Raw genomic sequence first — 21,711 nt, forward strand, 5'->3', positions numbered from 1 at the left:
TTTCTGAGCTGAGGGTCCAGTTTCGGTGCTAGAGACGTGACCGTTACAACTTGTCCCGAGTAGGTCATCCCCACCAACAATATCCAAAATGGTATACTTATTGTTGATGGGAATGGCCACAGGGGTGCTCTGTTCTTTCTGTCTATTCCCCTTCCCTCTCTTGACAGTCCTAATGCCCTTCCCTTATACATTATTGGTGGTGTGGAAAGTGGAGACTTGCAGCTTGGGCAACTGCCGGTCTTTCATAAAAAAAGCTTTGCTCAGGCTTGCGCCCTGGAAACTTTCCAAGGTGCAAATCCATGGTCTATCGAGACTAACGGAGGCCTACACACACCTGACAGTCACCCAGCTACCTACCTCCTGACTTTTAGGGGTGACTGTCTCCCTGAAACTGCTGTCTATTTCTGCCTCTGTCTCATGAATGATCCAAAGTTCATCCAGCTCCAGCTCCAGTTCCCTAACTCGGTTTGTTAGGAGCTGGAATTGGATACACCTTTTACAGGTGTAGTCATCAGGAACAATAGTGCTGTCCCTGATTTCCCACATACTGCATACGGAGCACTTGACTGCCTCCATTACCTACTCCTAAATTAACTAAATTAAAGGAACTTATCTGGCCTTACTTCACTGGGAGCAAGCTCATCCTTAGCCTCTGCTCGCCGAAGCCTCAAAGCTCCACTCCTACCCTGAGCCACTCACACCCTGGCTGCTCCTCTTCAGTTACCCCTCCTTTGTCTCTGCCAATTATCTCAAGTACTCCTCTCTCTAATCAACACTGTTTAACCCTTTGATTGCCCTCCATGCTCCTTTTAAATCACACTCACCTCAGCTGCTTCCCAGCATTCAGTGCTCTCCCGAGCACCTTGCTCCTCCTCCTGCTGTGACAGTCCTGCGATCACACTGTCCCAAATCTTAAATAATTTTCTGATGATCACTACTGTTAAAATGTGTTTATATGTCATTGGAGAATGCAGGCAATGCTCAATGTGCACAATTTGTGAAAGGAGAAGTCTTAACATTTAAGTAGCACATTTAAGTTCTGTGGCACTTTAAAAATAAAGGGTAGACAAGGAGAAACCAAAGAGATAAAGGTCAGTTAGCCTGCCATTACTAGTGGGGAAGATACTGGAGGGATTTCTAAGTGACTGGATCTACCAGCATTTAGATAATCAGAGCATGATTAGGTGTAATCAACATGGCTTTGTGAGTTGCAACTTGTGCTTAATGAACCTTTCAGAGTTTTATTTTGAAAAAGTAACCAAAAATGTAGATGAGGGCAATGTTATGTACTTTAGCAAGACCTTCAAGATCTTGCACAGTAGATTGGTCTGGAAGGTTAGGTCCTATGGTCTCCAGGGAGAGTTAAGTGGATTCAAAAAAGGTAGAAAGCAGAGGGAGGTGGTTGAAGGTTGTTTCTCAGAATGAAGGTTTGACTAGTCGTGTGCTGCAGGGGTTGGTGTCAAGACCCTTGTTAGCCATTATTTATAATAAACAATTTGGATGTGAATGCACAAGTCATGATTAGTAAGTTTGCTGACAAAACTAGGAGATAATGAGGTTATGTAGATGACGAGATCTTGATCAGTTAGGGAAGTGGGCTGAGAAATGATGTATTTTGGAAAATCAAACCAATAGAGCACTTGTACTATGGTAGGGTTCAAGGGGTTCAGAAGTTGGGACATTATGGTGCAATTGTATAGGTCATTAGTGAGTCTGCACTTGAGTTCTGTGTACAATTTTGGTCAGCCTGTTTATTGGAAAAATATAGTTAAATTGGAAAGAGAGGCATGGATAAGGTGGATGTTAAGACTTTTCCCCATGTTAGGGGAGTCCACATCTAGGGGATATAAAAGTTTTACTGTGAGAGGGTAAAGATTTAAAAGGGACTTTAAAAGGGCAACTTACAAGCTCTTTGACAAAGTAACTACTGAGATGTGTCATGGGTTATCACCAGAGAACAAAGTTCAATTAAAGTAAGCTATGGTAATAAGACAGCTGCACTTTCACGTTGTATTCCTACCTAACAGGCTGCAGATATAAACAGAAGTCAACATGAGTCGCCATAAATTTTTGTTGAAACAGGATTGAAGTGCTCTACTGTAGTCTACTGCTAGTTTTCTTTATAATTAAATTTCAAAACTTGACTTCTAGAGCTTGAGGTTTGTATCTGCGTGCTGAACATTTACAACAATTTACTTAAAATAATTAGGCCTAATTAAAAAAGGGAAAATTAAGTTAGAGGTCAGTAGAAGACCAATACAGTCATTTAAAACCGCAGAGCCCAAATTCAAGCTCCTTGAGCATGTTGGAGATAAAAACACTTGAAGAAAAATAAGTAGTTCAACAATGTTATTATTCATCTATTTTAGGTTTTTCTTCTGGCAAAATATCTATTCATACTACTTTATTCATGGTTATAAACCATGTAAAATAATTAATCATCTCATTACAAAAAGAAACAAGTAAAAAGCTTTTACTTGTTGAAGGGTCGACCTTGCCCGAAAGGTCGACTGTTTAACTCATTCGGTGTGCTGTAAGTAAAAGTTTTTTAAGTACACTCGCTTCGTTATTTACTAATAATATCGTCACATTGCACTGGACTATGTGAAAGGCTTACGGGGTATTTTATATTTTTAGCTGAGTAAACCCACCACACCTACCAGGTGGCCAATCCGACTCTGCCAGGGACCGTGGTACCTCCCAATATCTCAAGTACAACGGTCAGTTTAGCCCGGCAGTGGGAAGAGGAGAAGAAATTAACTTTTGGAGCAAGCATTCTGAATCGAAGTATTTCAGGTCACGGTCGAACTACCCTACTGGTGTGAGTTTGGGTTCACCTGCCGTCATGGAACAAGATTTAAGTCCCGCCCTCAATCAACATGCGTGATGCTTGCTTGATGTCATCGGGTAGCAACGGAGAGACGCGGCGAGCGGGCGGTCTGAAGCCGGAGCGCCCACCCGAGGCCGGAGCGAAGTCGGCAGCCCAAGGGTCTGCCCGAAGCCGCAAACGAGCTGGAAGGCCGGGCACGAACGGAGGCCGAGGCGAACGAGCGGTTCTGTTCGCGTGAGGTTAGGCCTGAGCAACTCGGGCCCCGATTTACTAAGCGGGCTGCAAGCAGTTCAGCACGGGTATGGATGGCGTTGGCTGGCAGTATTGTACAGGGGAGTGGGAATGTATAAATAAATGTAGGATTTGAAGTGGGATGTCAGTACTATAGTCAATACGAGGGAGCTGGGCTTGACGAGTTTAATTCTCCCAAGCAGCTTAGTGGACGTCAATTTCCCTGGTGCCCGTGTTTACAATATGACGACAGTCTTCGACAGATTTTTACTTAGTACCAAGGTGTCTTTTTAAAAATAGGAAATTCAAAAAAAAACCCGCTGATGCCCGAAGGAGAATAAACATTTCAGGTCGTTTATTTTTCATTGGCACCGTAATCTTCAGCTCCTAAACCTGATAATTGTATTTAAAAAATTAGATTGTAGTAGACGGTGTTTCGTTCAATTTGTATGGTTTCGTTCTGGATTTTCTTGACTAAAGATTTCACTTTTAATTACTGATCAGATTCCCTACCTGGATTCTGTTAACCGTAGACTTGAAACTGTTAAGTATCCCGGGCTAAATCAATCAGTGCCAGAGCTTTTGCAGTCAAATCAGATTAGGTAGGTAGGCTAACACAAGCTTTGTCCTGAAAAAAAAAACTGGAAATACTAACTTTGTTTCTCAGTTAACACTTGCTGCTGGAGCAACTATTTCCAGCATTCTCTTGATAATTTTTGTTATAATTTTATATTTTTTCTTAATCCTCAGTGTTTATCATAAGTAGTTCCTTTTATTCTGTATATTTTAAGCTGAATTGGTAGTTTTGTGATTTGCATTTTCTGATGCTGTACCTTCCCTCCCTCCCGCAGCTTTTTCCCTGCATGCATTTTGATCATTTCCATAGTGATTTATCATTTTTTGTTTCCATTTGTAGCTCTAGGTGATAACCATGCTTGTTCCAGTGTTCAGCCTCAAGTTGAACCACAGAATTAACCCTCGAATGGTGTCTGTTGGAAAATATGATGGCATACACCCCTGTTTGACTGCAGCAACGCAGGCTGGAAAGGTACTGCTTCTTAAAATATTGTTGCTAAATGACCAGGTACAATAATTAGTGCGGGTACTGAGTGAGAGTTTATAACTGTTAACAGACTGAATAGTGGCTGTTTGAGGATCCTGTTGAAAAGGGCAGGTGATACTGTAGTGGATTTGTAGTCTAGATCCCAGGGCAAAGACCTGAGGTCATGAGTTTGAATCCCACCATGGAATTGAAAAGTCTAATGATGACCATGAAAACCACAAACAATTGTTAACAAATCTTATCTGATTATCTAATATCCCTAAGGCAGGAAATCTGTGGTTCTGTCTGGTCTGACTCATGATTTTAGACCCGCAGCGACATGACTGACTCTTAACTGTACTAAGAAATGGCATAACAAGCCATTCAGTTGTTCTAAACTTTTCAAACCCACAAGGAAACAAAAAACACAACTGACCTGGAGACCAGAATGAAAATGGCAAAATCTGCCTTGTTGGCCTTACCTATCCACATACATATATTGAAATAAGTACCATTAATTCACCTTTCCAGGAAACTTCTCCCTAGAATTAACCAATAAGAAAATACTCTTTCACTTAATGAAAGGACAAAGAAGCTTGCAGAAAATTACTTAATCCTTATTTGCATATTTAACACTAAGTCTTAGCTGGAGTTATGCTTTTAGTTCCATTTGGTAATGAAAATTGTACGAGTTAAGCTGCTGAAGCAATTTAAGTGCGCCATTATGCAGTAGTTTTTTGGAGTAAATGTGCACCGTTTCATTATTACCATGGAAAGAAATCAGTACATAATGATATGCTAAAGTGACAATAATGGAAGAAGTAGAATTAGCAGTTTGAGAATGGTGAAGTGAAAGAGTTTATTAATTCAGAAGTCTGATATCACACTTCGTTTTCTACTGTGACTTTAGTGAAATTTCTTAAGATAATTTATTTCCTTTGCTTTAAGTATTTGATTTACTGTAATTAGTAAACATTGTTGATATGTTCTCCTTAGGTCTTTATACACAACCCACATATTCGTAGCCAGCGTGTTGTAGCTAACAATTTATTACAAGGTGGCCTGGATTCCGACACCTACCTCTTAAATATAAACCAGAATGTCAGCTGTCTAACTGCAGGAGTACTTAATCCCACACTTGGCTATGACACATTGCTCGTAGGAACACAGACTAATCTATTGGCCTATGATGTACATAACAACAGTGATGTTTTCTATAAGGAGGTAAGATTTTAATTCAATAATGAACAATGAGGGGACAGTTTTAAAGGATGTTTCCAGTCATTTTTTAAAAAATGTTGTTAATGGTGCACTTTAGATGTTATGGTCATTTTGTGCACAGCAAGCTGTAATGAACCAAGCTGCTAATGATGTGATAATATAACTTTTTTAGAAATTTTGATTGGATGAATGAAAGTTTTGCATCATAATTTTATCTGATTCTAATGCATTGTGTGCTTATTGAAAATTCATGTCTCCACTTGATGAATTTGGTGCTTCTCCTTGTCAATGTTGCAAATTGAGATTATTATCTGATTAGCTTTCAGAAATGGTCTTGATGTTAGTTTTACTTTATTTCTCCTTTATCCAAAATAAAATATAATGGTACTTTGGTATAAATGAGAAGTATATTTTTCACTTAAGAACTCCTGTTCTGGCTCCTTCTTCTCTATGATCTTTTGTTCTCCCCCTCACTGCTTTGAGTTTTGTCCATCTTTCTTGGCCATTTATAGGCCATGCACTTTTCTGTTGCATTGGCAGAAAATTAGCAGGCGTATCTTGGGATACTTACAATGGCATCCAAAACTCAAAAAAGCCACCAAGTTGCTTTTCATATTAAGCCTGCACTACTGCATGTCTTTTAAAGTTACTTTGTTAATTTCTCTTCATTGCTTTGTTCTTGTTCCAGAATAATCAAAACAAATGTTCTGATGTCCTATTACTAGATTCCAATAAGAGCTTTTGTCCTTGATGGTATCTCTCATTTTATTAAGGTAACTGCTTCATTATCTGTCATTGCCCTAACTATCCAAAATATACTTTATTCAGAATTTACCATTATTTATATTGTATATTCACCAGTTTTTTTTATACCCCTAAAGAAAGTATCTTCCACTCTTAAACCTAAACATTTTCCTTCATCTTTAATTAGTAACTTATTTTTCTAACTTAAATTATCCATCACTTGGGGGCTTCCGATATAAATCCCATTCTTGGGCAGACAACCTATCTTTGGTGTTCACAATCTCCAGTAAAATTTCCCAGTCATCTAATTTTCAATTGGATAATGTGGATTACATTCACGAAAGACAAACTTTTCATACCTCTCGATAGTCTTCAATTAATTTTATAATTTTGTTCTTTATTTTACTTCAGCTTGGAGAAGTTATAACCCCACAGTGAACAGAAACTTTTTCTGTTGGTCATTTCAATCATAATGCACATGGGGTGGTTCAATTATAGGTCAGTCATCTCAGGTCCGATCTGTTACTGCAGAAATTTCTCAGTCATTGTCTTAAATCTAAACAATTTCAGCTAGTAACATTCACTGATTTGTTCCTCAGTGTTTATTTTTATTTGTGGTTCCCCAAAAAAAATGAAACAGCTATGGCTGCAGGCAGCAAAACTGAAGCAGCATTTAGGTAATTCCCTGATAATCAATGGAAATGTTCAGTATATACCAGCCAATATCCATCTCTAGCTGGAGGAAATCCTCTCACTTGAGTAGGGTATGTAACCATATTAACAGCACCAAATCCCCCAAGCCATCTGGGAGGACCATTGTTGAAGAATCACAAAAATAGTGTGGACACAGAGCAAGTTACATAGGAAACCTACAGCACAATACAGGCCCTTCAGCCCACGAAGTTGTGCCAAACATGTCCCTACCTTAGAAATTACTAGAGTTAGCCGCCATAGCCCTATATTTTTCTAAGCTCCATGTACCTATCCAAAAGTCTCTTAAAAGACGCTATCGTATCCACCTGCACCACCGGCAGCCCATTCCACGCACTCACTGCTCTCTGCTTTTTTTTAAAAAAACAACTTACCCCTGATATCTCTGTACCTACTCCCAAGCACCTTAAACCTGTGCCATCTTGTGGCAGCCATTTCAGCCCTGGGAAAAAGCCTCTGACTGTCCACATGATCAATGCCTCTCATCATCTTATACACCTCTATCAGGTCACCTCTCATCCTCTTGTTCCAAGGAGAAAAGGTCAAGTCCACTCAACCTATTCTCATAAGACATGCTCCCCAATCCAGGCAACATCCTTGTCCTTTCAATATTTTTATTAATTTCTACATAGAAGAATACAGAGTTCAAGAAAATATATATTATAAAACAAAAGACTATAATAATACCTATACATTATATTTGAATCATGTTAATGAACTCCTTACCCTATATTCATGTAGATTAGATTAATTCGTATGTTGAGATATGAATAATTTAATTATATATATAAGAAAGATCTAAACCCACTACCAAATCCAAAGCTGTTTGGTAAAGAAAAAAAGGTAAAAAAGGAAAAGAAAACTCAAATTAAGAATTTCATCTATTAAGTTCTCATCAGACTTTTAGGAAATGTTTGAATTGAGATCGCAGAAAGTCTAATTTGTAAATATCAAAAAAAGTAGGTATTTGGTAAACTACATTTAGTTGACAGTTGTTCGAAGGAAGAAAATTTCCTCCCAACAAATGGATCCTGGAAACATATAATACCCAATCTATCCCATTGTTTAAAAACTACATCAGTCTTAAAAAAAAATTAAGAAAAATGGGACTAGAATGGGAAAATCTCAATAACCAAAGTGTTTTCTAAATTGTATCCAGATCCTCAAGGTATGTTTAACTACCACAGTTTCAGTTATTTTACCTAAAGATAAAGGAAGTGAATATCCCAAAAGAGAGATGATAGAAAATTTATTAGAGTTAACTTTTAAAGAAACCCACCCCGGACAGTCCTCATGATTAATATAATATAACCAAAACGTAAGATTCTATATACTAACTGCCCTATAATAAAACCTAAAATGTGGTAAAGCTAAACCTCCATTCTTTTTAACTTTCTGGAAATGAACTTCATTCAGGCGAGGACTTTTATTTTTCCATATATGAGAGGATAAAATAGAGTCAAGAGAATCAAAAAAGGATTTAGGAATGAAGACGGGTAAGGCCTGGAAGAGGTATATAAATTTAGCTAAGATATTCATTTTAATAGAATTAATTCGGCCAAACAATGATAACAAAAGAGCCAACCAATTTGATAATGTTCTTTTTATATAATTTAATAAAGTGAGAAAATTTTCTTTAAATAGGTATTTATAATTTTTTTTTGTAATTTATTTTGTATTGAAGTTCATCATGAAACAAACATTTCCGTAAGATGTATTTCAGACATTGTACATATATATCACAAATCTCCTCAAAGTATTTATCTGAGGTATACACTTATAGAAAGGAGCGGAAAGAAAAAACAAGCAAAAGGAATGTACAAGTAGGGAGTGATCTTTTTTTTTACAACATATTCATTGATTTGTGAGAATAAAATCAGTCCTGTGAGGCATTATGTAGTTAAACCATTTTTCCCAGTATGAATCAAATTGTTCCAGCTTATGATTAACAGATGCTGTCATTTTCTCCATTTTGTAAATGTCCATTGTAATTTCCATTCAAGCATTTAAAGTTGGGCTCTCCTCTGATAACTATTTCCTAGTAAGAGTCTTTTTACCAGCTACCAATAGTATATTCATTAAATATTTATCTCTTTTCAACCATTCTTGAGGTATATATCCAAAATACATGGTCTTACTCTCCAAGTGTATTTCACATTTAACGATGTCTTGAGGGGAATTGTGTATCCCCCTCCAATAGTTTTTGATAACAGGGCAGTCCCAAAAAATATGATAATAATTTGTGTTTTGATTTCCACAATTTCTCCAGCAAACAGGGTTACTATCATAATGGGATTTCTGAGAGGGTGTAATAAAATATCTTATAAAGTTTTTCCATCCAAACTTCCCCATTTCTGTGAACTGGTACACTTCCATTGATACCTCCATATTATTGTCCATTCTTCTTCAGATATAATTATCCCTCCTTCCTTCTCCCATTTTGTTTTAATGTATGAAGTCGAATGTGTTTTAAGATTTGACAGACCCTTATACATGCTTGAAATTATTCTACTACCATTATCTGAATTATACGCTTTTGTAGCAGTGTGCTACACACAGCGCTGGAATAATGACATGCAGACGGTGAGGTGCAGTTGTGTAAAAGATTTATTCAAACTTGGCAGCCTCACTTTTAAGCCTTCCCATTTTTACCTGGCGCCCTTTTTGGGGCCGGCCTCTCTGCGCTGAGCCATTTTGTGAGCCGGTTCGAGTGTGCTGGAAAGTGGGTCACCACATAACCCCCCCCCCCCCCCCCAAGAACTGGCGATACACCCACCCCCCACCCCCCCCCCCCCCCCCCCAATGTCCACAGACTGAGTCGGCCTCTGTTTGGGAGGTCTGCCTCTGTGCCGTGGTGCCTGATCTCCAACTGGCTGCGCCAAGTCCACGTGGGCCAGTTTGAGTCGGTCCAAACCTCCTCTTTCCCCCCAATGTGCAGCACGAATGTGGACCCATTGTTCCTGATCACCTTAAACGGCCCCTTGTAGGGCCTCTGTAGCGGTGCCCTACACACAGCGCGGTCGTAAAAAAACAAACTTGCAGTGCTGTAGGTCTTTGGGTACGCAGGTCGGGCTCTGTCCATGCTGTGAAGTGGGTATGGGGGCCAGGTTACTGAGCCTCTCGTGTAGTCTGTCCAGGACTGCTGCGGGTACTTCCTCTTGCCCCCTTGGGGCTGGTATGATCTTTCCTGGGATGACCAGGGGTGCACAGTACGCCAACTTGGCCGACGAGGTGTGCAGATCTTCTTTGGGCGCCGTGCGGACCCAGGGAAGTTCGTCCGCCCAGTTAGGCCCTTTCAGGTGATGGTGGAAACACTCCACTAGTCCATTCGATTGTGGGTGGTAGGCAGTTGTGTGTTGTAGCTGTGTTTCCAGAAGGCTGGCCATAGCTGACCACAGGCTGGAGGTGAACTGGGTGCCTCTGTCGGAGGTAATGTGGGCCGGTACACCAAAGCGAGATACCCTGGTTGCAATCAGTGCTCGGGCGCAGGATTCAGAGGTGGTGTCGGTGAGCGGGACTGCCTCTGGCCATCTTGTGAACCAGTCTACAATAGTTAGGAGGTCGCGACACTGGCAGGGGCCCCACGATATCCACATGAATGTGGTCAAAACGCTGGCGGGTGGGGTGGAACTGCTGTGGCAGGGCTTTAGTGTGCCACTGCACCATGGCTGTTTGGCACTGCATGCACGTTTTGGCTCATTCACTGACCTGCTTGCGGAGTCCATGCCAAATGAACCTGTTGGAGACCATCCAGACGGTTGTCCTGATGGAGGGGTGTGCTAAGTTGTGAATGGAGTTAGAAACTCGCTGCCGCCAGGCTGCTGGAATGATGGGGTGAGGTTGGCAGGTAGCTACGTCACACAGCAGGGTCCCCTCACCTGGGCCTACAGGGAAGTCTTGGAGCTGCAAACCAGAGACTGCAGTTCTGTAACTAGGGATCTCATCGTCTGCCTGCCGCTTCTCCGCCAGCGCTGCATAGTTCACCCCCTGGGACAGGGCCTGGATGGTAAGTCTGGATAGTGCGTCCGCCATGACGTTGTCCTTTCCTGAGATATGCTGGATGTCCGTCATGTATTCGGAGATGTAGGACAGATGTCATTGCTGGCAGGATGACCAGGGATCGGATGCCTTCGTGAACGCAAAGGTAAGCGATTTGTGGTCCGTGAACCACAAGGGCCTACCTTAGAAGGGCTTACCTTCTAAGAAGTACCTGAAATGCTGGATTGCCAGGTATAGTGCCAACAGCTCCTGGTCGAAAGCACTGTATTTGAATTCGGGTGGTCGTAGGTGTTTGCTGAAGAACACCAGGGGTTGCCAGTGACCCTCGATGAGTTGTTCCAGCACTCCACTGACTGCTGTGTCGGATGCATCCACTGTGAGGGCAGTAGGGACGTCTGTTCTGGGGAGCACTAGCATCGCGGCATTTGCCAAGGCTTCTTTGGTTTTAATGAAAGTGGCTGCGGCCTCTTCGTCCCAGGTAATGTCCTTGCCCTGACCCAACATCAGGGTGAACAGGCTGATTTGGGCTGCTGAGGGGAGGAAGCGGTAGTAGAAATTCACCATACCCCAGAATTCCTGCAGGCCTTTGAGTGTGTTGGGTCGGGGGAAGTGGCGGACCGCGTCTACCTTGGTGGGCAAAGGGGTTGTCCCGTCTTTAGTAATCCTGTGGCCCATGAAGTCAATGGTGTCGAGTCCGAACTGGCGTTTGGCTGGGTTGATTGTTAGACTGTATTCACTCAATCAGGCGTAGAGTTGACGGAGGTGGGACAGATGCTCCTGACAACTACTGCTGGCTATGAGGATGTCGTCCAAATAGATAATGCAAAGTCCAGGTTGCATCCCACCGCATCCATGAGCCGCTGGAACGTCTGTGTAGCATTCTTTAGACTGAATGGCATTCAGAGGAATTCGAAAAGGCCGAACGGGGTGATGAGTGCTGTTTTGGGGATGTCGTCAGGATGCATTGGGATTTGATGGTATCCCCGGATGAGGTCTACCTTGGAAAAGATCCTTGCGTCGTAGGGGTGCGAAGTCCTGAATGTGCAGCACAGGGTAGCGGTCCGGTGTTATAGCCTTGTTCGGCCTGTGGTAGTCGCCGCATGGTCTCCAGCCCCCTGTTACTTTGGGCACCATGTGCAGGGGGGAGGCCCATGGGCTGTCGAACTGCCGTACGATGCCCAATTCCTCCATCCTCTTGAACTCCTCCTTCACCAGTCGGAGTTTGTCCGGGGGAAGCCTTTGAGCATGGGCGTGGAGGGGTGGTCCCTGGGTCGGGATGTGGTGCTGTACTCCGTGTCTGGGCATGACTGCCGTGAACTGCAGTGCCAGAACTGATGGGAAGTCCGCCAGGACTCTGGTGAATTCGTTGTCGGACAGCGTGACGGAGTCCAGGTGTGGGGCTGGCAACTTGGCTTCACCAGGGAGAATGTTTGAAAAGTCTTGGTGTGGACTAGTCTCTTCCCTTGCAGGTCGACCAGCAGGCTGTGAGCTTGCAAAAAATCTGCCCCCGGGGTGGTTGGTCCACGGTGGCCAGTGTGAAGTCCCATGTGAACCGGCTGGAGCCGAACTGTAGCCGCATCATACGGGTGCCACAGGTCCGTATTGTGCTGCCATTTGCTGCCATCAGGGTGGGTCCCCGTTCTCTTTTGTGGGTGTCGTAACTCGTTGGAGGTAAGACGCTGATCTCGGTTCCCGTGTTGACCAAAAAACGGCGTCCCGACTGTTTGTCCCAGACGTACAGGAGGCTATCCTGATGGCCAGCTGCCGTAGCCATCAGCGGCGGCTGGTCCTGGCATTTCCCAGGAAGTTGCAGTGTGGGCTACAGCAGCGGGCTTCTGCGCCCCACCACTGCTGGTAGAAGCACCATTGTTCATTGGCCTCTGCACTCCTGCCTCTGGGTTTTGTGGGCTCTGCTGCCAGGCCTGGTCTGGTCTGCTGTTGGACGCGTGACTTGGTGATCTGTGCAACGGACGCCCCACTGTCCTCCTTGGCTTTCCACAGCACATCTGCCTGGGCTGCCACCTTCTGGGGGTCGCTGAAATCCGCATCAGACAGCAGCAGGCGTATGTTCTTGGGCAGCTGCTCTAGGAATGCCTACTCAAACATGAGGCAGGGGTTGTGTCCTTCAGCCAGGGCCAGCATCTCAATCATTAATGCCGATGGCGGCCTGTCTCCCAAACCATCCAGGTGCAGTAAGCGGGCAGCTCGCTCGCGCCGTGAGAGTCCAGAAGTCCTTATGAGCAGGGCTTTGAATGCTGTATATTTGCCATCCTCCGGGGGCGACTGTATGAACTCCTCAACCTGGGCGGCTGTCTCCTGGTCGAGAGAGCTCACCATGTAGTAGTAATGTGTGGAATCCGAGGTTATCTGCTGAATGTGGAATTGGGCTTCAGCTTGTTGGAACCATAGGTGAGGTCGCAGCGTCCAGAAGCTTGGCAGTTTTAACGAAACTGCATGAACAGGTGCAGCGTCATTCATCTCCGGTCCAAATATCGTTTGGGCCGTCGGGGTCACCAATTGTAGTGGTGTGCTACACACAGCGCTGGAATAACGACACGCAGACGGTGAGTTGCAGTTGTGTAAAAGATTTATTCAAACTTTGCGGCCTTGCTTTTAAGCCTTCTCGTTTCCGCCCTCCCCGGTCACTTCAAGCGCGTGGGCTTTTCCCCTTGCTGGTGAAGAAGGCCTGGTGCCCTTTTTGGGGCTGGCCTCTCTGCTGGCACGCTCCATTTTGTGAGCTGGTTCGAGTGCGCTGGAAAGTGGGTCACCACACTTTTCTAAATAGCTCTATCAAGCATGTACTTGCTTTGGTTACATTTTTTAAGCGTCTTATTAACATATTGTCACATCTGTAAATACTGATTAAATATCTTGTTTTTCTAATAAGTGTTTCTCTTTAAGCATTTCAAAACTTAACAGTGTTCCTTCTGTTATTCCTTATGTTGCAAAGAACTGTTATTCCTTTAGCTGTCCAGTCCTTAAATCTAGCATCCAATTTATTTGGTGTAAAATTCGAGCCATATGCACACCATTTAAGAATTGTAATATCTCCCTCTAGAGTAGTAGTATTTTCAGTTGTTTTGTGGCACTAGGCAGGGCTGTCCTCTTAGCCCTTTATTATTCAATATTGCCTTGGAACCCTTAGCTATTGCTATTTGTGACTCACCCAATATACTTGGCATTACCTGTGGAAATGGGACACACAAGTTATCACTATATGTAGATGATCTGCTACTATATATCTCTATCCCTGAGAAATCCCTTCCTGCAGTAATATCCCTGGCTTGCTCAGTTTCGTAGCTTTTCTGAATCTTAATAAGAGTGAACTCTTCCCAGTAAATATGCAGGTTCCAATTGATAGACATTCACCATTCAGATTGGTTACTGACTATTTTACTTATCTGGATGTAAAAAATTACTAAGAAGCATAAGGATTTATTTAAGGTCAATTTTTTACCTTTAATTGATCAGGTTAAACAATTGCTTACTAATGGTCCCCATTGTCTTTATCACTGATTGGTCAAATCAATACTATTAAGGTGATTAATGTACCTTAATTTTTATATCCATTTCAAGCGGTACCAATTTTTATTTCTAAATCCTTTTTTGATACTGTTGACTCTAAAATTTCTTCATATATATGGCAGAATAAAAATCTTAGGTTAAGTAAAAAATACTTACAGAAGTCTAAAAAGGATGGTGGTTTGGCATTGTCGAATTTAAGATTTTATTACTGGGCAATTAATATCTGTTACTTAATATCTTGGACACAGGATATGGATATAATTCCAAGTCCTTGAATGTAAATCTGTACAAGGGTTTTATTGATTTCTATTTTAGGGACTTCACTTCGCTTTGCTCTTTCTGAAACAGACAGACAGACAGACATACTTTATTGATGCCGAGGGAAACTGGGTTTCATTACAGCCAAATTGAATAAACAAATGGTTAATCCAATAATTAAATATACATTACGAATACGGTTTCAATTTCATAAACTTTTTGTTTTGAAGAAATTTATTCTAACAAGTCCTATTATATCTAATTTTTCTTCCAACCCTCTGTTATGTATCAAGCCTTTTTGGTATGGGAAATTGAAGGGTATACAGTAATATGTTTTTGTGACTTATTCTTGGATAACTGTTTCATATCTTTTGAACAGTTTTCTGATAAGTATAATTTGCCCAGATCCCATTTTTTTAGATACTTACAATTTAGAAATTTTTTGAATACTACGCTACCTACTTTTCCGACTTCATATCCAACTGATATCATGGAAATTTTTTTAGGTTTAAACCCTTATCAGAAGGGTTTAATAGCAACTATTTATGATATGATTATGAAAATACAGCCAGGTATATCTGATAAAATTAAGAATGAATGAGAAAGGGAACTTCAACTTTCTTTACCTACAGAGAAATCGGAGAAAATTCTCCAATTAGTTAACTCTTCCTCTATATGTGCTAAACATGCGTTGATACAATTTAAGGTAATGCATAGGGCCCACATGTCTAAAGACAAGCTAGCTCGTTTTTACTCCCATATAAGTCCTGTCTGTGATAGATGTCATTCTGAGGTAGCTTCTTTGACTCGTGTTCTGGTCTTGTCCTCTTTCAGAAAAATATTGGAAAGAAATTTTTGATACTATTTCAACAGTTTTGCATATTGATTTACAACCACATCCTATTACAGCAATTTTTGGTTTATGGAACATAGTTATTTATCCTCTTCAGCTCATCGAATGATTTCATTTGTTACATTAATGGCTAGAAGATCCATTTTATTGAATTGGAAAGAGATTAATCCATCTACTACATTCCAATGGTTTTCCCAAACTATATCTTGTTTAAATTTAGAAAAAATCAGACGTGTCACTTTTGACCCTTCAGTTAAATTTGAAGAAATTTGGAGGCCATTTATTCAACACTTTCATATGATGTAACGTGACCTTTTATGAATCCTTTTTATTAACCTTAAATATATGGATAGAGGAGCAGAGTTAATGACATTAATGATTGTATCCAATGTAATATAATAGCCCAGCTTTGTTTAGTTTAGTTTTTTGTTTCTTTATATTTGTTTTTTTTACACTTTTTCATTTTTTTATCATGTTTAATTACATTAAGAGTTTGGGAGGCTTAGTACACTTGTGTTACCTGTAGCTTATAGTCGCATATGCAAATTACCAATAATATAATCCCAATCCCTTTGTACTATTATTATTATTATGTTTATGAATTTGAAAATTAATAAAAAGATCTTAAAAAAAGAAAGGAATACAGGTCTATAATTCTTTGAAAGTGGTATCACTGGTGCATAGGGACCTAAAGAAACTTTTGCCACATTGGCCTTCTTAAATCAAAGAACTGAGTACAGGATATGGGATGTTATACTGAAGTTGTATCAGACATTGGTGAAGATCTTGAGTCTCCTTTGGCTCTCCGCCTTAGGACCCTTCAGAGATTCCTGTATGTCAAGCACCCTCCCAGGTGGCATGTGTTGGCGATATTCTTTCTCCAGAGCTGCTGTCTTCACGAAGAGATATGGCTACCACCAGCAAGCGTCAGTTGTTCTGCCTTGTGGAGTCTGCCTGGCTTTTATCAGGACCCACTGAGAGTCTGGAACATAGTTGCCTCAGGCTGGGAATCTTCTCCTCTGACAGAGGGCAGAGTCCTGGCCGACCCTTGCCCTACCTCAATGGATGTCGGTGTGGCTCAGGTGTGGAAACCTCAAGCTGGGTTCACCTCTGCACCGCCGGAGCTGCTTGTCTGGCCCAGCCCTAGAAACTTATCCGAGAGCTGAACCCACACAACTTGAACCATCTCTCCTTGACACCCACAATCCCATTCAGGGATGCAAGTAGGAGGTACCTGTATGGACTGCTGCTCCACACCCTTCACTTTCCTAGCCCTTGTCCACCATCCCGAAATGCCATGGCGGGCTGTCTTTCCACCTGGAGGTGAGGGGAGTCCCCAGTGGAAGTCCCTTTACAAGGGAGTTCTTCCCATGTACCTTGAGGATCTGGAGTGGAGGCTGCTGCATAGAGCCGTGCTTTATAATAAATTTTTTAGTTTGTACACGGATCTCCCAGCTGTATGTCATTTCTGCAGGCTGGAGGAGACCATGTACTGTATGTATATGGAGTGTGTGAGGCTGCAGCCCCTTTTTGCGTATCCACGTGGGCTGCTTCTCACCTTCTGGTTACATTTTAGCCGCACCCTATTTATATACGGTCATCCAGTAAGGAGAGGGGGCATAGAGGGATGGAGATGTCCTTGTCAACTTGCTCCTGGGACTGGTGAAAACAGCTATCCTTGGGTCCTGGAAACAGGTGGTGGAAGAATCTGCCCGGGCAGACTGCCTGGCAATGTTTAGGGTATATGTTTATGCCCAGGTAAATACAGTATTGCAAAGGAACACGCGCTGCCCATGGCAACCACAGAGACACTCCGGGACTGTTGGGCTCCGCAGAGGGTGAGTGCCATCCTTGACGGAGGTGGAGACATTTTAGTATAATGTTGTTTGTCTATTAGTAGTGTAGTAATTGTGTTAGTCACTTGTTTGTATATATTGTGGCAATGAATTTGTAATAAAGATACTTCGTAAAAAAAAAAAAAAATGTAGGTATAGCAGGCTTCTTCACTGAGGTCATCTGTTAAGGGCGAAGGGTGAAAAGTGTAAGGGGAATATGAGGGGAAACTTCTTCACTCAGAAGGTCATGAGAGTGTGGAATGAACTGCCAGCTGAAGTGGTGTGTGCAAGCTGGATTTCAATGTTTAAGAGGGGTTTAGATAGGTATATGGATTGCAGGGGTATGGAGGGCTATGGTCCCAGAGCAGTTCAATGGGAGTGGGCAGTTTAAATTATTCAGCATGGACTAGATGGGCCGAAGGACTGTTACTGTGCTGTATTTTTCTAAGACTCTATGACAGTTCTTGCTAGATTAGGTCAGTGAAAATGGAAGTGAAATAATGACATTTCGTTTACTGTACATGCATGTGAATACACGAGATGTGCGGCAATTCAGAATGGTGATAATTGTGTCAGAATATAACCATATAAGAATTACAGCACGGAAACAGGCCATCTCGGCCCTTCTAGTCTGTGCTGAATGCTTACTCTCACCTAGTCCCACCAGCCTGCACTCAGCCCATAACCCTCCATTCCTTTCCTGTCCATATACCTATCCCAATTTTACTTTAAATGACAATATCGAACTTGCATCTACCACTTTTACTGGAAGCTTGTTCCACACAGCTACCACTCTCTGAGTAAAGAAATTCCCCCTCTTGTTACCCCGAAACTTTTGCCCCCTAACTCTCAACTCATGTCCTCTTGTTTGAATCTCCCCTACTCTCAATGGAAATATGATAATATGATGTGGAGGCAGCATCAGAAACTTAGTTCAGAAAGGAACATGGCTGAAAATTAAATATTCCTGTATACCAAGTGACCAGGAAGGATTAGTGAGGGGAAGAAAGGAAGGGACACAGTATTGATGAAGCTGAAGATGACAGCCCTAGAGAGAAGATGCTGCAGAGAGGTCAAAGACAGAATCTGTTTGCTTCAGAATTAAGAAAGATTAACTCTTAACTTCCTGTGTAAGGAAGTGAACGGTAGTTTAATGGGTGACTTTCTTTTTCTGCACTGGCAGGTTTAATGTTAAGAATGATGAATAGTTTCTAACACTGTATGAGTTCAAGATAATTTGCTAATGGAACATGTTTCTAGTCCAGTTAGGAAGGAGGCATTGTTGGATCGGGTTCTAGGAAGGAAATGAGTCAAGTGCGTAACATTTCAGTAGGGACAACGTAGGGCATAATAATCGTTATGCTTATGAATGGCTATAGAGAAAGCAAAGCCATCCAAGGTAGTTGATTAAAGGAAGGTCAGTGTAGTGTGTCTGGCCCAGATAAATTGGAACCAAAGGTTGACAGAGAAAAGCATTACAAAACAACAGGCTGCCCTAAAGGAAGAAATGGTCCAGTGATACTTGAGATAATCTCCCCACGTGGGGTGGATCGCAGAGCAAACAACCTCAGAACTTGCTGGATTACTTAAGAAAGAGAGAGGAAGATAAAGCAAGAAAGAAGCATTGCATGTGGCATGTGTCAGGTTGTAAACACCAGTAAGAGCCTGGCTGGTTATATAAAAAAAACATACAAGGAAGTGAGAACTAACATGAAAGAGGCAAAGGAATCTTACAAGAAATGATTAGCTGCCAACAAAAATAGGAACCATAAACACAAGAGATGATCCTGCAGATGCTAGAAATCTTGAGCAACACACACAAGATGCTGGAGGAACTCAGCAGGCCAGGCAGCATCTATGGAGGGGAATAAAAAATTGATGTTTCAAGTTGAGACCATTCAATGGGATTGGAAAGAAGGGAGCGGAAGCCAAAATAAGGTGAAGGAAAGGGGAAAGAGTACAAGTTGGCTGGTGATAGGTGAAACCAGGTTAGGGGGAAGGTGTGTGGGTGGGGGGGGGGCAGATAAAGCAGATAAAGTAAGAGGCTGGGAGGGGTACGACCATGGAAAAAATGGAAGAAGGGAACCAGACCTGGTGATGGCCAGGTGAGGAGAGAAGGCATGAGAGGGTAACTAGAATAAGGAATGGTAAAACAGAGTGAGGGGGTAGAAATTATCAGAAGTTAGAAATCCAATGTGCATGACACCTGGTTGGAGGCTACCCAGGTGGAATATGAGGTATTTCTCCTCAAACCTGAGTTTGGCCTCATCAAGGCAGTACAGGAGGCCACGGATAGACATGTCAGAATGGGAGTTGGAAGACACATTGAATGGATAGCCACTGGAAATTCCTGCTTCACTCTGTCTGCCACAAAAGAACTCATCTACTGTTATGCACATGGATATTGAATGGACTGTTACTTTGCTTCTGTCTTCAGTCCTCCCTGAAAGCTCTCTTTCCTCTTTCTCACTCCATTACCCTGCTCTTCCTCCTCTGCTGTGATCATTTCCCATTCTTCTACATTCTGAACTGCCCTTTTCCGCTCTAATTTTACATATCTAATTAAGATCCTATGTCTCCTCACTGCTCCGATATGTTCACCTGAATGCCTGTCCTCTCCACTCTCCAGTCCCCTTTCCCCATTAACCTGGTGATTCTCCCACGGGATCTCTTTCCCTCCCCCTTGTTCCAATCACCTATTCCCCCACCCCCACTCTACTCTCCTGCTTTCTCACATCCATTTCTGATTATTTTCTACTCTGAGCCCTTATTCTTCTCCATCCTACACAGCTTCTCTCCCCTCTGAGCCACACTACATTTCCAATCCTCTTGACTCATCCTGATCTAACTTTGTGGTAGGCTACCACCTGGCAATAGGGAGCAAATGTTTATCAGGAAAAATAGCCATGGCTAAGCACATATACAGCCATGACAGCCTACCTTTGGTACTGTGAAACAGGATTATGTTGTTTCCTTAAATATTTGCACATATGCAGAAGGATTCAGAATTTTCTTGAAGCGGGAATTCTTCCTGGGAAAATTATTATTCTGGCACTCTGCATACTGTCCTAAGCAAGTGATAATATATAGTCCTTTAACTTAAGAACAACCTTGTAAACCTAAAACTAATACCAAAGTTTAAAGTAAATTTATTATCAAGGTACATATTTGTCACAATACACAACCTTGAGATTCATTTTCCTGTAGACATACTCAATAAATCCATAATAGAAAAATAACCATAATAGAATCAATGAAAGATTTGGGCATTCAACCTGTGTGCAAAAGACACAATTTGTGCAAATACAAAATGAAAGAAATAATAATAATAAATAAATATTGAATATTGAGACACGAGATGAAGAGTCCTTGAAAGTGAGTCCATAGGTTGTGGGAATATTTCAACGATGGACAAGTGAAGTTATTCCTTGTGTTTCAAATCGCTGTGGGATAATAACTGTTTCTAAACCTGGTGGTGTGAGTCCTAATGCTCTTGTACCTTCTTCCTGATGGCAGCAGCGAGAAGAGAGCATGACCTGGATGGTGGTGTCCTTGATGATGGATGTTACTTTCCTGCAACAATACCGTGCAGATGTGCTCAATGATGGGAAGGTTTTACCTGTGATGTACTGGGCCGTATCCACTACTTATTGTAGGATTTTCCATTCAAGGGCATTGGTGTTTCCATACCAAGCTGTGATGCAGCCAGTCCATATACTCTCCACCATTCATCTATAGCAGTTGGTCAAACTTTTAGATGTCATGCTGAATCCTCGCAAACTCCTGAGGAAGTAGAGAGGTGCTGACATGCTTTCTTCATAATTGCCCTTACACGCTGGGCCAAGGACAGGTCCTCCAAAATTATAACACTGAGGAATTAAAGTCGCTGACCCGCTCCACCTCTGATCCTCCAATGAGGACTGTCTTGTGGACCTCCAGTTTCCTTCACCTGAAATCAATAATCAACTCATTGGTCTTGTTGACATTGAGTGAGAGTTTGTTGTTATGCCACCACCCAGTCGGATTTTCAATCTCTCTCCTATATGCTGATTCAGCCTACAACAATGGTGATGTTAGAAAGCTTGAATATGGCACTGGAGCTGTGCTTAGCCACACAGTCATAGGTGTAAACCAAGTAGAGCAGAGGACTAAGCCAAATGGTGCACCTGTGCTAATGGAGATTGTGGAGAGGTTGTTGCCAATTAGAAGTGAATGATGCACAAGGAGGTATTAGGCCAAGGTCTTGAAGTTTATTGATTAGTTTTGAGAGGATGATGCTATTGATGATGGAGCTGTAGATGATGAAGAGCAATCTGATGCATGCATCTACCAGTGTTTAGTAAAGAGCCAATGAGATGGCATCTGCTGTGCCTATTGCTTTGGTAGGCAAATTGGAGCAGATCCAAGTCACTTCTCTTGCAGGAGCTGATATGTTTCATCACCAGCCTCCGAAAACACTTGG

General features: G+C 42.1%; 1 protein-coding gene across 3 annotated transcripts in view; it reads left to right on the plus strand.

Annotated features, from left to right (window-relative positions):
* The first annotated feature begins 2,645 nt into the window (after positions 1-2,645).
* bbs2 (Bardet-Biedl syndrome 2) overlaps positions 2,646-21,711 on the plus strand; it is a 168,084-nt gene continuing 149,018 nt past the window's right edge. The window contains exons 1-3 of one of the 3 annotated variants that reach the window (XM_059992559.1): positions 2,646-3,129; positions 3,978-4,109; positions 5,100-5,327. In XM_059992559.1, coding sequence (XP_059848542.1) covers positions 3,993-4,109; positions 5,100-5,327 — 345 coding nt within the window. In that variant the 5' untranslated portion in view covers positions 2,646-3,129; positions 3,978-3,992. The remainder of the gene's footprint in view (positions 3,130-3,977; positions 4,110-5,099; positions 5,328-21,711) is intronic. The other 2 variants (XM_059992557.1, XM_059992558.1) reach the window with 2 other exon arrangements.

Source organism: Hypanus sabinus, chromosome 17, assembly GCF_030144855.1.
Source record: "Hypanus sabinus isolate sHypSab1 chromosome 17, sHypSab1.hap1, whole genome shotgun sequence".
NCBI classification, from domain to species: domain Eukaryota; kingdom Metazoa; phylum Chordata; class Chondrichthyes; order Myliobatiformes; family Dasyatidae; genus Hypanus; species Hypanus sabinus.